This window comes from Xenopus tropicalis, chromosome 2, assembly GCF_000004195.4.
Source record: "Xenopus tropicalis strain Nigerian chromosome 2, UCB_Xtro_10.0, whole genome shotgun sequence".
In the NCBI taxonomy this organism is placed as follows: Eukaryota; Metazoa; Chordata; class Amphibia; order Anura; family Pipidae; genus Xenopus; species Xenopus tropicalis.
The window spans coordinates 122,376,950-122,391,186 of NC_030678.2; the positions used below are offsets into that span (position 1 = coordinate 122,376,950).

At 39.2% G+C, this 14,237-nt stretch overlaps 2 protein-coding genes across 3 annotated transcripts in view; one reads left to right on the top strand and one right to left on the bottom strand.

The window, feature by feature from the left end:
- cldn10 (claudin 10) overlaps positions 1-156 on the bottom strand; it is a 30,109-nt gene extending 29,953 nt beyond the window's left edge. The window contains exon 1 of the mRNA XM_031897064.1: positions 73-156. The gene's annotated coding sequence lies outside the window, so the exon portion shown is untranslated. The remainder of the gene's footprint in view (positions 1-72) is intronic.
- Positions 157-216: 60 nt separating this feature from the next.
- abcc4 (ATP binding cassette subfamily C member 4) overlaps positions 217-14,237 on the top strand; it is a 139,993-nt gene continuing 125,972 nt past the window's right edge. The window contains exon 1 of one of the 2 annotated variants that reach the window (XM_002939283.5): positions 217-523. In XM_002939283.5, coding sequence (XP_002939329.2) covers positions 450-523 — 74 coding nt within the window. In that variant the 5' untranslated portion in view covers positions 217-449. The remainder of the gene's footprint in view (positions 524-14,237) is intronic. The other variant, XM_031897063.1, reaches the window with a different exon arrangement.

Genomic DNA, 14,237 nt, shown 5'->3' on the forward strand with positions numbered 1-14,237 from the left:
GCACACAGGTTACTCTGATTTCCACTCATTCATTACAAAAGTGCTGCCTAACCACGTATGAATACAACCTACCCATTTTTCTGTTGCTCCCAGTTGTAAGCTGGAGAGTCACCTTCTACAATCAGCAACTGTGCAAACTTGCGCCCAGGCCCACATGACTACCAACCTTAATCTAAACAAAGGCCGCCCCGCCTCCGACTTAATCGCCTCTGACGCGAAGCAGCTCGACTGCATGTGGGGTAATAAAGAGCCAGCAGCCAATCAGATGTCCAGCATACGATGATAGGCGGAGCTACGCGGTAAAGCCGTGCGCTGCTGCTGTTGCTGAGTGCTGGGGCAGTGGAAGTGTGCGGTGGGACATACCGTGCGGGGGGCTGTCATCGAGTGTGTGGTTTCGGTTGTGTGCCCGGCTCCCCCCATGTGTAGCTGAATACTCTGAAGCAAAGAGAATGCAGCCGGTGCCAAAGGGAAGTAAAGCGAACCCCTCGCAGCATGCCAACTTTTGCTCCAAGATCTTCTTCTGGTAAGCGCTGCTTTCCTGTTGCTAATGCCACACACACAGGGATCTTTATGTCGCTCTGTCTGTCATGTGGCTAGTTACTTGAACTATATATAATATTAGATAAGCAGTCAGGACCTGCATGCTCGGTGCACTTTGTTTCGTGCCCTTCGTGAACTACTTCAGTAACCTTTGCACATTCTCTCACCTTTTAATTGCCTTTATGTCTGCCTTTGGCTCCGTGCCATGTGGTACTTACTGATGTGCGTCTGCTGCTCCCCCCCCACCCCACCATCTTTCACCCGGATACATAGAATAGTAGTAGAGCCAATGTCATGTACCTTAATAGGAATGTAATGCAGGGTCTCTAGTAATGGGCACTGAGACTTGAGGGGCACAGAGCAGCGCTATTCAACATGAATAGTTGTGCAGTTTGGGCTATAGCTCCAAGAACACTGCAGATTTATTCATTTGTTTCAAATGTAACTGTATATTAAGGCAAGATGTTTTTTAAAATTGGCCTCATTGGCCCAGTATTCATTATGAGTTAGGGAAGTCTGGGGTGTGGGGGGGTAATTGATTGTGTGCTCTTGATCCCCCCTGGAATACCGTGTATGACAACCACAGCTCTACATGTCCCTTGGCAGGTCCCCTAATGCTGTTCATCTGGAGGGCTTGCTCTGTGATGTTTGGGCAGCCCTGCATTGCCCCAAGTACCACCAGTAATAACACTGTCCTCTTACTCATTTGTATACATAGTCCAAGTTCTATAGGTCTACGAACTATTGCCAGTGTCATATACATGTTGTGGGCTTTAGTGTGAATTAAAACATAGACATTTACAAATCATTATGGACCATGTGTTATGGGAACCTCCGGAACTGCAGGAAAAGTATGTCAAAGAAATAAGTGCCTGGCAGGGGTCTGATAAAGATATATATATATATGAAGGTGCAGAAAATAAAATTATTTATTCACTTCAGAATACTGCGCCATTCAACTTGCTTGCATTAACTCCCAAAGAATAGTCAGGGACCCTTTCCCTCTGGTGACTTTTGTGGTCATAGTGTTCTTCCTTTCCAGGAAGTTGTGGTACCTTTGTGGTACATATATAGCCCCCCCCCCTGCGTCGTTTCTGCTGTTGTAAACAGCAACAAATAACAAGAAGCTCCTCTGGCTACAGGGTGTTTAATAAGTATGCACAAACTGCCTGTAAGGAACCTCAGCATCCCTGAAACTCAGTGTGGGCCACTTGCTAGGTTAATCAGATAATAGAGCCTTTCCAGCAGAATTTTATTTTGAAATATCACATGGGTCTAGCGGCTAGCCATATCCTTCTTTTCTCAGGGTACCACAGCCATGTGACCTGTGCTCTGATATACTTTAGTCACTCTTTATTGCTGCGCTGCAAGTTGGAGTTACATCACCCCCCTCCCTTTCTCCCCCAGCAGCCGATCAACAGAACAATGGGAAGGGAGCAAGATAGCAGCTCCCTGATACCTGTATTGCTAAAAGTGGTAGAATAGCACTCAATAGTAAAAAATCAAAGTCCGGCTTGGGACTCCTCCAGTTACACTGAACATGAGAAACAATGGGTTACCTGAAAGAAGTTTTAATGTGTAGCGCTGGCTCGTTCTGAAAGCTCACAATCAGCCTCATGAGATGGCGCCTACACACCAATATTACATCTACAAAAAAAATACATTTGTTGGTTCAAGAATAAAATTTTAAATGGTAGAGTGAATTTTTTGTAATGTAAACAGTGTAATTTAGAAATAAAAAGTATACCTAAAATCATGACAGAATCCCTTTAACAGAATATTTACTACATTAGAGGTCATTATTACCGGTTGATTGTTTTTTTTTTTTTAACACTTATGCAAACCACACAAAAGGTAACTGTAACTAAGAGTCTGTTTAGTACCATTGTAATATAATTCTGTGTATATTTCAGTTACAGTTTGCAATCTTTGCACCAATTTCTGCTATTTAATTTGACTTCCCAAAATAATATAAGTTATATACAAAATTATTAGTCAGAGGTAATACATGCCTTGGTTAGATTTTTCAGTGATCCTAAGAAGGTGCAAAGTTTTGAGTAAAGTTGGCAAGCAGCCGTGTGATGCATTGACATACAGTAACAGAACAAAGGTTGGCACGAGACTCTAATTTCTCTTACGATTTTTCCCGTATCTGCCCTTGGATTTCACTTCAGGATTTAAAAGCTTTTCAGTAGATAATTTATTCAATATTTCATAGTTGTGTGTGCACTTACAGTGTATATACACTGTAAAATGGTATAAATATATAATGCAAATAAACTGTACATGTGGAGTGTTTTGACTACAGCTGTGCTCAGAAGAAAACAGTAATATAATTTTCAATACTGTTATTAATATTAGCATAATAGTACAGTTGTAAATTAAAAGTTCACTTGCCCTTTATTGATCATCTTTTCTCTTCTCCATTTCTGTCTCCATATGGAAATACATAACTTAACATATCTATATAATTGTCCTGTCCTTGGATTCATATTACATGTGCTATGAAGCCCTTGATTTTGGTTGATGCAGTAGTGAAAAGAAAATGGCTTTCTTTAATGCTTTAGTACATAACGTTTAGAGAAGAATCTAACAAATCTCTGAGATTAGCAATAGTTTGGCCAAGATCCAGTACTCTAAGACCCGAGCATTAGCTTGTTTATATCACTGTTAAGTCCTGAAAGAATAAATTAGATTTGGATAAACAGTAATTTTCACCACAGAGACTTTTATGGCATGTTCTGTTATTTCTGATTATTTCAGATATAGAGTAAACGTGTGTAATCAGTGATTTCAAGAAAACTTGTAAAAGGACTTCGAAAAAATTTGTAATACTCATCCTTTCTCTTCCCTGATCTTAATTATAAAATCCTAGACCTTCAGCCTACCCTAGCCCTCTAGTCCATACTGGTGCCAGACTTTTTGCTTTTCTGATGCTTCAATTGATTTTACAGGCAACATACTGGGCTCGGGTAATGGACATGGACTTGATAGGCCAGCAGGCCCATACTTAAATTTGAAATAGACCCTGGCATTTCAAGTATACAGAATTCATAGCCCTCAGTGGCACAATAAATAGTGACGTAGGCATCTCACAGAAGCCCTCTGGCATTTACCACAATCAACAGACTGCCAGTCTGGGTCTGTAGGTCAGACATAGTACAGATGCAGACTTGTAGAAACTTCTTGCCTATCGTAGTCTTTACTGTTTTCTCGCTTAAGCTGGCCATACACTCTAAGATTCTCTTGTTTAGTGAGGCCACCAAATGAGTGAACCTTTCCCCGATATGTCCACCTTGGCTGACCGATATTGGGCTAACTCGAACATTTGGCCCCAATCAAATTACAACAACGCGCATAGGAGCCGTCAGATCGAGGACGCATCAGTGATGCAGCCCCAATCCAATGGGAAAACCAAACATGCCCGATCGACACCTGGCTGATTTTGGGACAGATATGGATCAAGAAAGTCTTTCTCTATACACGGGCAGATAAGCTGCTGAATCGGTCTAAAGGACTGAAATCGGCCCATGTATGGCCACCTTTAGAAATATGGCTACAGAGAAACTTAGAATTCACTAGCAATTTGTAACTAAAATGTTGATCAACGAAAGATGGATTTGATTTCTGTGTGCAATAATGGAATGAAAATATTCTTCTTACTGAGTTTTCCAAAGCTGACCACAGTTCCTCATTTATGTTTAAAGAGGCCTTGCAGCACTGGGGTCTTGAGTTCAATTCTGGCCAGTGCAGGGCCTTCCTTGCTTTCCTTCCCTATACCCCTCCTAAATCGCTAATGACTGTGACTGAACCCCCATTATGTTGTCCATTCAAAATCACTTTCTTGTGACCTGCCTAATTGTATACACCAGGGGTGGGCAAACTTGGCCTTTTTAATCCGGCCCGCCGACGACGCCAAGCATAGGCGGATTTTCCATAAGGCTAGGGGAGGCTAAGCCTCCCCAAACCTGCTTGGCACATTAAAAAAAACAAAACAAAAAAAAAACCTTACTCCGTTTCTGCACTGTCCTGGAAAGCTGTTCTTGCAAGCCCGTTTTGCTGTGCTCCGATTGGATCTTTCTTCTTGTGGATTCTCCAATCAGAGCACAGCTTTCTTGACAGACAGTAAAATTGACGAATCAGAGCACAGATGCACACAGGGTTGGGGAGATTTTGCAAAAAGAATCTGCAGAAGAATCTGCAGCTGTAACTTTACCTAAGAACCAACTCTCAAGTTTTGCTGCAGATTTCATCCCACAGGTACTATACAGTTCTAAAGAATCACTAGCTGACATTAAATTGTTTTTTGCCTGACCTGACATCTATAATAATTTATAATCTATCCCCTACCCTAACAGATGGATGGTAAGTTAACTCTTTCCCTGTGAAAAAGCTCATTGTGTGTTTATATATTTGTTGTTGTTTTTTGCACTTACTATTTTTTTTTTGTCATTGTTTTTTTCATTTATAGTTAGTTACAGTGGGGCCAATGTTGTGTATCAGTGCCAGTGTTATAGTGCCAGGGCCTGAATATCTGCCATCAGTACCCACTGCTCCTCACTGTATATAATGTGCTGGGTTTGTAAATACGGACTGCGTCTCACTGTATATAATGTGCTGGGTTTGTAAATAAGGACTGCGTCTCACTGTATATAATGGGGAGTCAGTACCCACTGCCTTTCTTGCTATAAAACTAACATAAACACATCTAAAGGGGTGGTTTACTTTTAAGTTAACCTTTAATATGTTATGAAATGGCCTATTCCTAGCAACTTTGCAATTGGTCTTCCTAATTAATTTTTTTGAATAATTTGCCTCTCTTCTGCCTCTATACAGATTTCAAATGGGGGCCAAAAATATTGCTCTGTGAGGCTACAATTTTATTATTATTATAATTTTGTATTACTTATTTTTCCAAGTAGGCCCCTTAACTATTCATATTCCCATCTCTTGTTTAAACCACTACCTGGTTGCTAGGGTAAATAAGACCCTAGCAACCAGATAGCTGCTGACATACCAAATGGAGAGCTGCTGAACAAAAAGCTAAATAACTGAAAAACCATTAAAAATAAAAGTGAATTTGAATGCGAACTAGCCCTTTAAGCTAACTGATCACAAACACAAATGTTTGCAGAACCCCTCACAGAAGTGCACGTATGAATACTCTTACATCCTAAACATTTTAGGGTAAAAAAAAGCACCCCCCGCACTTTTGTACAGTATCCCTGGGAGTCAGTGGGAACGGCAAGAGGTAGTTGGGAGGTTAATTTTTTACACCAGCAGCGAATGAACTAAGTCTCACATTAGCTGTAGGTCAGTCTGTGTATGGGCCATCTTTAGCCTCCCCAAACAAAAAAGTCACCCTCTGCCTATGACGCCAAGTCTCATCACGCGAGACTTGGTGTCATTGGCGTGCCGGACGAAGGGGGCGTAACGCTGGCCTGGCCCTGCCCGCCCTGGCCCGGTCCGGCCCGGGGGTGAGTAAATGTGGCCCGTGAGCCAAAAAGTTTGCCCACCCCTGGTATACACTGTCCTGAAAACCAGTATATGTGCAGATTTCCTTTTAATACCCCTTCTTCATGTCTTAATACTCCTATTTTCTTGTGCTTTTGCTAGGTACTTCTGCATTCTTATCCTCTGTAAATCTAAAAACCTTATAAAATTAATTGAAAAAAATAAAAAATCTCAGGCTAAAGGCAACAGTTGATGCAGACTAGTTGATGGAGATGATGCAGGTTAGTCGATTCTGCTTAAATCTGAAATTGTGAATAAGGATTCATTTTGGTTTGGTTTGGAGTTAATTGTGGAAAATTAAATTATTCATACTATTCACGTTACAAAGATTCCTTCTGTCTTTTTATAATGTTACTGTCAAATACATCAGCCCACCCATCTGCCACAAAAGGTGGCCAGGACATATGTATATGTGCTTTAGAATGTTTTTTTTCCATTAATAGTGTCTATTCTGCATACAGAATAAACTATATGCTATTCCATTATCCTTGAGCTCCACCTGGTTAAACAGTGTGTGTGCTATGCAGACTTATTGTCTGAGAGTAAGCCAATGTGTGGGACCATAATGAGAAGATTTACACAAACAGAAGGATTGAGATCTTGTATAAACAGTGTACTTATTTAGAAAGTTCTGTCTACAGCATGCATCATCACCCAAACAATCAGATACGAAGAGCTAATCTAAATTACATATACAGCTGTGTTTTTCATTCCTTAATATGATATATTTTTTCAACGCATGACACCTTGATTAACATGTTAAAGGTAATAGGGTGAATTAAGGTGGCAAAGAGTGGTGTAAAATCACAGACATTTTGGCATTAAATTGCAAATGTATTGTGAAGCAGTTTTTCCTCAATTTTTTTTTTAAAAGTGAGTAGATATGCAGTAAAATGTAAGTTTGACATGCATTGTACATATCAAAGTAGCTTTCAAACTAAATTTTTGAAATACAGAATACTTGCTGGAAGAAGCCTTTACAACCCTTTCCCATTACTAATGATCTTACTCATTACCTCTCTTTGTTGTATGCCTTCCCATGGGTAAAATTTATAGTAGTACACACAATGGTAAGTAAAACTTCCAATAAATAATTTCTTTCACTTTACATATCCTGACAAAAATTAATAGAATGCTGAAAAAAAAATATACCGGTACCAAAGAAATATATGCCTGGGTATTGTTTGGCAGCCTATAGATGTCTAGGCAGTGGTAGCTGAACTGTTTGGATCATAATGGAATTTATACTAGATATATGTTAGTGCTCTGCTTGCTGCCTCTTCCTACTCTCCTATACATAACTGTTTTTTTCCATGACATTTATCTCCCGTTTTTTCTAGTAGCATCACCTTTTATAAACACTTTGAGGATGTTGCATGTATATTTCTAAATACCTGAAATGGTTTGTGCTACATTATTACAACTAATTCCTAACTTCACATCTAGTAAAGATTAATTTACATGCAAATACCGCTGCTATTGGTAATCTTAGTTAACTATAAAACTGCTAGGGATATAAATCAGGTAGTCTTGTGAGAGGGAGCTGCTAGGAGAGTTACAGATGTTTACATTTTTTTTTTTTTTAAATGCACAGTTTTATTGAGGCGGTTATTCTTTAATATACATTTAGGATGCAGCCTTTTCTTACCTTTTTGTTTTGAGTTTCATATGTAGTTTACTCTGCTTTGGTATCGGACTTCTCGAATGAGTGTAGATAATTGTGTTTGCATTTTTTATAATTTCTTAGAAAAAGTGTAGTATCCCAGTGTCTTGAGTGCTATTTCAGTATTTTTGCTATAGTTTGATTGAGAAAACAGATTTTCTATATTATTTAATCTCTGTAAATATAGCGACTGGTTTTTGCAAACTGCAATAAACAAAGAATAGATGTCTGTGAAGAAAAAGCCTCACTATACCGACATTGTAAATTACATGGAAACTGGACCAATCGACAAGTAGCAAGAGATTTACTTTGGAGAGTAGTTTTTTAGCCTGTTTGCTGGCATGTCTTTTTAGGGGGAAGAGCTATATATGTATATATATATATATAGTTATGTATTGGATCTATTATCTGGAAATACTTTATCCAGAAAGTTCCAAATTACAGAGTAATAATCAAATAATTCTACTTTTTAAAAAGATTTCCTTTTTCCTCTATAATAATACAACAGTACCTTGTACTTGATCCTAACTAAGATATACCGGTAATTAATCCTTATTGAAGGCAAAAAATCCCTTTGGGCTTATTTATCATTTGGAAATAGTCGTTAGGAGGTCCCAAAGGTGTTTAATTATGTGCTTGGGCTTGTTGCGCTATGCACAGGGGAGAAGGAGGCATATGGATTTAAGGGTGTGTCTTAATATGACTTTGAACCACCAAATAGTTTGTCATATTAAAGGAACAGTAACACCAAAAAATGAAAGTGTATAAAAGTAACTAAAATATAATGTGCTGCTGCCGAAAAATCAGCCCTACGCCTGCTACTTGTGCCTGCACCCGAGCGTATCCCAACAGGACAACTATTAGTCGTGCACTGCACAAAGTTGGCCTTTATGGAAGAGTGGCAAGAAGAAAGCCATTGTTAACAGAAAACCATAAGAAGTCCCGTTTGCAGTTTGCCACAAGCCATGTGGGGGACACAGCAAACATGTGGAAGAAGGTGCTCTGGTCAGATAAGACCAAAATGGAACTTTTTGGCCAAAATGCAAAACGCTATGTGTGGTGGAAAACTGCGCATCACTCTGAACACACTATCCCCACTGTCAAATATGGTGGTGGCAGCATCATGCTCTGGGGGTGCTTCTCTTCAGCAGGGACAGGGAAGCTGGTCAGAGTTGATGGGAAGATGGATGGAGCCAAATACAGGGCAATCTTGGAAGAAAACCTCTTGGAGTCTGCAAAAGACTTGAGACTGGGGCGGAGGTCCATCTTCCAGCAGGACAACGACCCTAAACATAAAGCCAGGGCAACAATGGAATGGTTTAAAACAAAACATATCCATGTGTTAGAATGGCCCAGTCAAAGTCCAGATCTAAATCCCATCGAGAATCTGTGGCAAGATCTGAAAACTGCTGTTCACAAACGCTGTCCATCTAATCTGACTGAGCTGGAGCTGTTTTGCAAAGAAGAATGGGCAAGGATTTTAGTCTCTAAATGTGCAAAGCTGGTAGGGACATACCCTAAAAGACTGGCAGCTGTAATTGCAGCAAAAGGTGGTTTTACAAAGTATTGACTCAGGGGGCTGAATAATTATGCACACCTCACTTTGCAGTTATTTATTTGTAAAAAATGTTTGGAATCATATATGATTTTCGTTCCACTTCTCATGTGTACACCACTTTGTATTGGTCTTTCACGTGGAATTCTAATAAAATTGATTCATGTTTGTGGCTGTAATGTGACAAAATGTGGAAAAGTTCAAGGGGGCCGAATACTTTTGCAAGCCACTATAAAGAGTTGTATGCATTCTCCTTTACAAACTGGTCTCAAGGACATTCCTTCCATAATACAGGTATAGGATTCATTATCCGGAAACCCATTATCCAGAAAGCTCTGAATTACGGAAAGGCCATCTCCCATAGACTCCATTATAAGCAAATAATTCTAATTTTTAAAAATGATTTCCTTTTTCTTTAGTAATAAAACAGTACATTGTACTTGATCCTAACTAAGATATAATTAATCCTTATTAAAGGCAAAACAACCCTATTGGGTTTAATAATGTTAAAATTATTTCTTAGTAGACTTAAGCCACAGAGATTCAAATTACAGAAAGATCCCTAATCTGGAAAGCCCCAGGTCCCGAGCATTCTGGATAATAGGTCCCATACCTGTACCATAGTAATACCATAATACCGTAATTATTTGACAAACCATTTCCCAGCCCCCTTAACCTTACAGTGTACTGCAACCCCTCCATTGCCTTGTTGCATTGTAAAGTGATTCTGTGACTTGAAGGGAGAGGGTATATTTTCCTTTTAAGTTATAGGAGCACAAACGTTTGTATATTTGCTTGACAAGAAGGGTGTTCAAGCTGTCTAGATTGGTAGAAACTGAAAGGGTAAAATAGTTTCTAAATCTTGACCTTTTCCCAGTGTAGGGGGTGATGAATATAAAACGTGCAACGTGCAAGACCATAGAAGCCATAGATGGCTATTAAATGAAATGCAATAGGGGCATAAAATAATGACTATTCAGATAATAATAAGACAAAGTAACAAGAACATGCTACAGTTATACCAATACAAGTTTACCATATACAGTGGTGTGAAAAACTATTTGCCCCCTTCCTGATTTCTTATTCTTTTGCATGTTTGTCACACAAAATGTTTCTGATCATCAAACACATTTAACTATTAGTCAAAGATAACACAAATAAACACAAAATGCAGTTTTTAAATGAGTTGGGTTTTTATTATTTAGGGAGAAAAAAAATCCAAACCTGCATGGCCCTGTGTGAAAAAGTAATTGCCCCCTGAACTTAATAACTGGTTGGGCCACCCTTAGCAGCAATAACTGCAATCAAGAGTTTGCGATAACTTGCAACGAGTCTTTTACAGCGCTCTGGAGGAATTTTGGCCCACTCATCTTTGCAGAATTGTTGTAATTCAGCTTTATTTGAGGGTTTTCTAGCATGAACTGCCTTTTTAAGGTCATGCCAACATCTCAATAGGATTCAGGTCAGGACTTTGACTAGGCCACTCCAAAGTCTTCATTTTGTTTTTCTTCAGCCATTCAGAGGTGGATTTGCTGGTGTGTTTTGGGTCATTGTCCTGCTGCAGCACCCAAGATCGCTTCAGCTTGAGTTGACGAACAGATGGCCGGACATTCTCCTTCAGGATTTTTTGGTAGACAGTAGAATTCATGGTTCCATCTATCACAGCAAGCCTTCCAGGTCCTGAAGCAGCAAAACAACCCCAGACCATCACACTACCACCACCATATTTTACTGTTGGTATGATGTTCTTTTTCTGAAATGCTGTGTTACTTTTACGCCAGATGTAACGGGACACGCACCTTCCAAAAAGTTCAACTTTTGCCTCGTCGGTCCACAAGGTATTTTCTCAAAAGTCTTGGCAATCATTGAGATGTTTTTTAGCAAAATTGAGACGAGCCATAATGTTCTTTTAGCTTAAAAGTGGTTTGCTCCTTGGAAATCTGCCATGCAGGCCGTTTTTGCCCAGTCTCTTTCTTATGGTGGAGTCGTGAACACTGACCTTAATTGAGGCAAGTGAGGCCTGTAGTTCTTTAGATGTTGTCCTGGGGTCTTTTGTGGCCTCTCGGATGAGTTGTCTCTGCGCTCTTGGGGTAATTTTGGTCGGCCGGCCACTCCTGGGAAGGTTCACCACTGTTCCATGTTTTTGCCATTTGTGGATAATGGCTCTCACTGTGGTTCGCTGGAGTCCCAAAGCTTTAGAAATGGCTTTATAACCTTTACCAGACTGATAGATCTCAATTACTTTTGTTCTCATTTGTTCCTGAATTTCTTTGGATCTTGGCATGATGTCTAGCTTTTGAGGTGCTTTTGGTCTACTTCTCTGTGTCAGGTAGCTCCTATTTAAGTGATTTCTTGATTGAAACAGATGTGGCAGTAATCAGGCCTGGGGGTGACTACAGAAATTGATATTGAAATTGAAAATTGAAATTGATAAACCACAGTTAAGTTATTTTTTAACAAGGGGGGCAATCACTTTTTCACACAGGGCCATGTAGATTTGGAGTTTTTTTTCTCCCTTAATAACGTAAACCTTCATTTAAAAACTGCATTTTGTGTTCAATTATGTTATCTTTGACTAATAGTTAACGGTTTTTGATGAGCAGAAACATTTAAGTGTGAGAAACATGCAAAAGAATAAGAAATCAGGAAGGGGGCAAATAGTTTTTCACACCACTGTATTATTATGTTATCATTTATTATTTTAACGTGAAGTAGGCCAACACTGTTTTAATCTAAGAACATAGAACAAGAAAAAAATCAGAGATATTTTAGTAGCTTTCCTAAAAACTCAGATAAGACTCATATTAAGTAAGAAAAACAAAATGTAATTACGAACCCCATGAAACATGTGAACGGTAGATTTTTCAAGCTAGCTAGTTCTTTAGCAAACATAAGCCATCGCTGTCACCTGTAACCTAATGTAAAAATGTCATGAACATGGTCATGATCAAGGTACCACCTGATTCTAAGCCCTAACCATGTTACACATTTATTTTATGGTAAATATTTTGTGGTGTGTTACTGCTTGATTTATGTGGTCAGCAAGCATGGGCATGCCCCTTCTAATGATGCTACTCAAAGTAGCCAATTATTCTTACATAATGCATATTTACTTGCAACTGAAGACAGTGTTTCAAGCTGAAGGAAAGGAATACAAAAATGTATGTATACACAAATACCAAATACATAAAATTAAAGAAGACTACACTTGTTTTTTCAAAACTTCAATGGATATGATTTGGAAGTTCTCACTGAATCAGCATGAGAACACTGAACAATTAAAACCACATTTTTCCAGGAAACTTGCTTCCTTTCTGACCAAAAATATTATTTGCAAACAACTGTCAACATCCAAACACATACTATAAGAAGAATGGCCAATTGATCATGAATGACTCCAGGACCACTGATGCACAGGAAATCATGCAGAACAAACAAATGTTCCTTTTCATGTCTAGCATCCGCCTATAAAGTATTTTAGCGGATAAATGCTGCTCAGGAGAACTAAACTTCATGTTGCTTTAAAAATGATTTCTGATCAAGAGCTCTTGTTTTATTTTAAAAGTAGTTTATGCATTCTTGTTTCCACATTGATAAAAAAAATCCCATTTACTAGTTTCATTACTTTTGGAGTCAGATTCCATTCAAGTAACGCCAGGCCAGGCTGGACAACCATGTTAACAAAATTATGGAGGAAGCTGGAGAGCATAGCTAAGCTGCAATTATTTTATTTAATATTGCACAACACTACATGTTTAACCTGTAGACATCATGGCTGTATTTAGCTTCTGAAGTCTGCCTAGCTGATGGACAGCAACCTGATCAACATCAAAATCACTGGACAACCAGGTTTAGGTGCCTTCCTGCCAAATTAAAGTCACCATCACCATCATAGCCCTGTGGGCTATGGGCTTAAAACACTGCAAAGCTGAAAGCAACAATTTTCTTCAGCATGGTACTGGGATGAAGTCCAAAAATGATGGCTTAGTTGCGCCCACTAAACTTGTAGGACCACTAGAACACTATGTAATTTTGATTTAACACAGTTTTAAAAGAGATTATATTAGCTTTAGGAATATTTGAACTGGGTAATTCAGTTTGTTTTCTGCAGTTCTTAACACTCCTGAAAATAAGGAAATAAATATAAAGAGCCAGTTCACCTTTAAATAAACTAATAGTATGTTATAGATTAACATATTATAAACAGTTTTTCAGTTGGTCTAAATTTAAATGCAGACAAGCACTGCAGTTAATTAAATGGGCAGGCTCAGATTTGTGGGAAGGCCACAAAGGCTGGCCTAGAGTGATGCAGTTTTAGGGGCGGCATGCCTCCTAGCCACATTTTGGTTTTGATGGCTCGAGGGAAAAAGGGCAACATTTACTGATATATATGTTCCTGTTTGATTAAATGCTTTAATAGATCACTTAGAGGAGAAGGAAAGGTAAAAACTAAGTATGCTTTATCAGAAAGGTATATGCTAATACAGCCATAAGCACTTACAGTAATGCTGCACTGAGTCCTCTATGAAAAGAAACACAGGATTCCTTGTCTCCTGATGTTCCAGTGTCTGACTTCTTCTCTCAGAAACAGCCTTAATTCCTGGGGCCAGAGTCTGCGCAGTTCTCTCCTCTCTCCCCTCTCCTGCTCCCCCTCCTACCAGAAAGCTAAGAACTCCCTCCCTTAGGAATGTGTGATCTCAGCTATAATGCTACAGACTGCAGGAAGGAAGCAACTTAAAATGGCAGCTGCTATCTTAAGCAAACAGAGAAAGCTTCTAAAGCTGTTTACTCAGGTATTTGGATGGTTTCTGCAGAATAAATATATTGTTCTAGGTGGCACTAATATGGCAAATCTATTTGGCAGTAAAATGCCAAAATGACTTTCCTTCTCCTCTTCTGCTCTGGGACATGAGGAGGAGAAGTGAGGAAGAGGTATGCGCTAGCAACCAGGGCAGTAGGGGAATG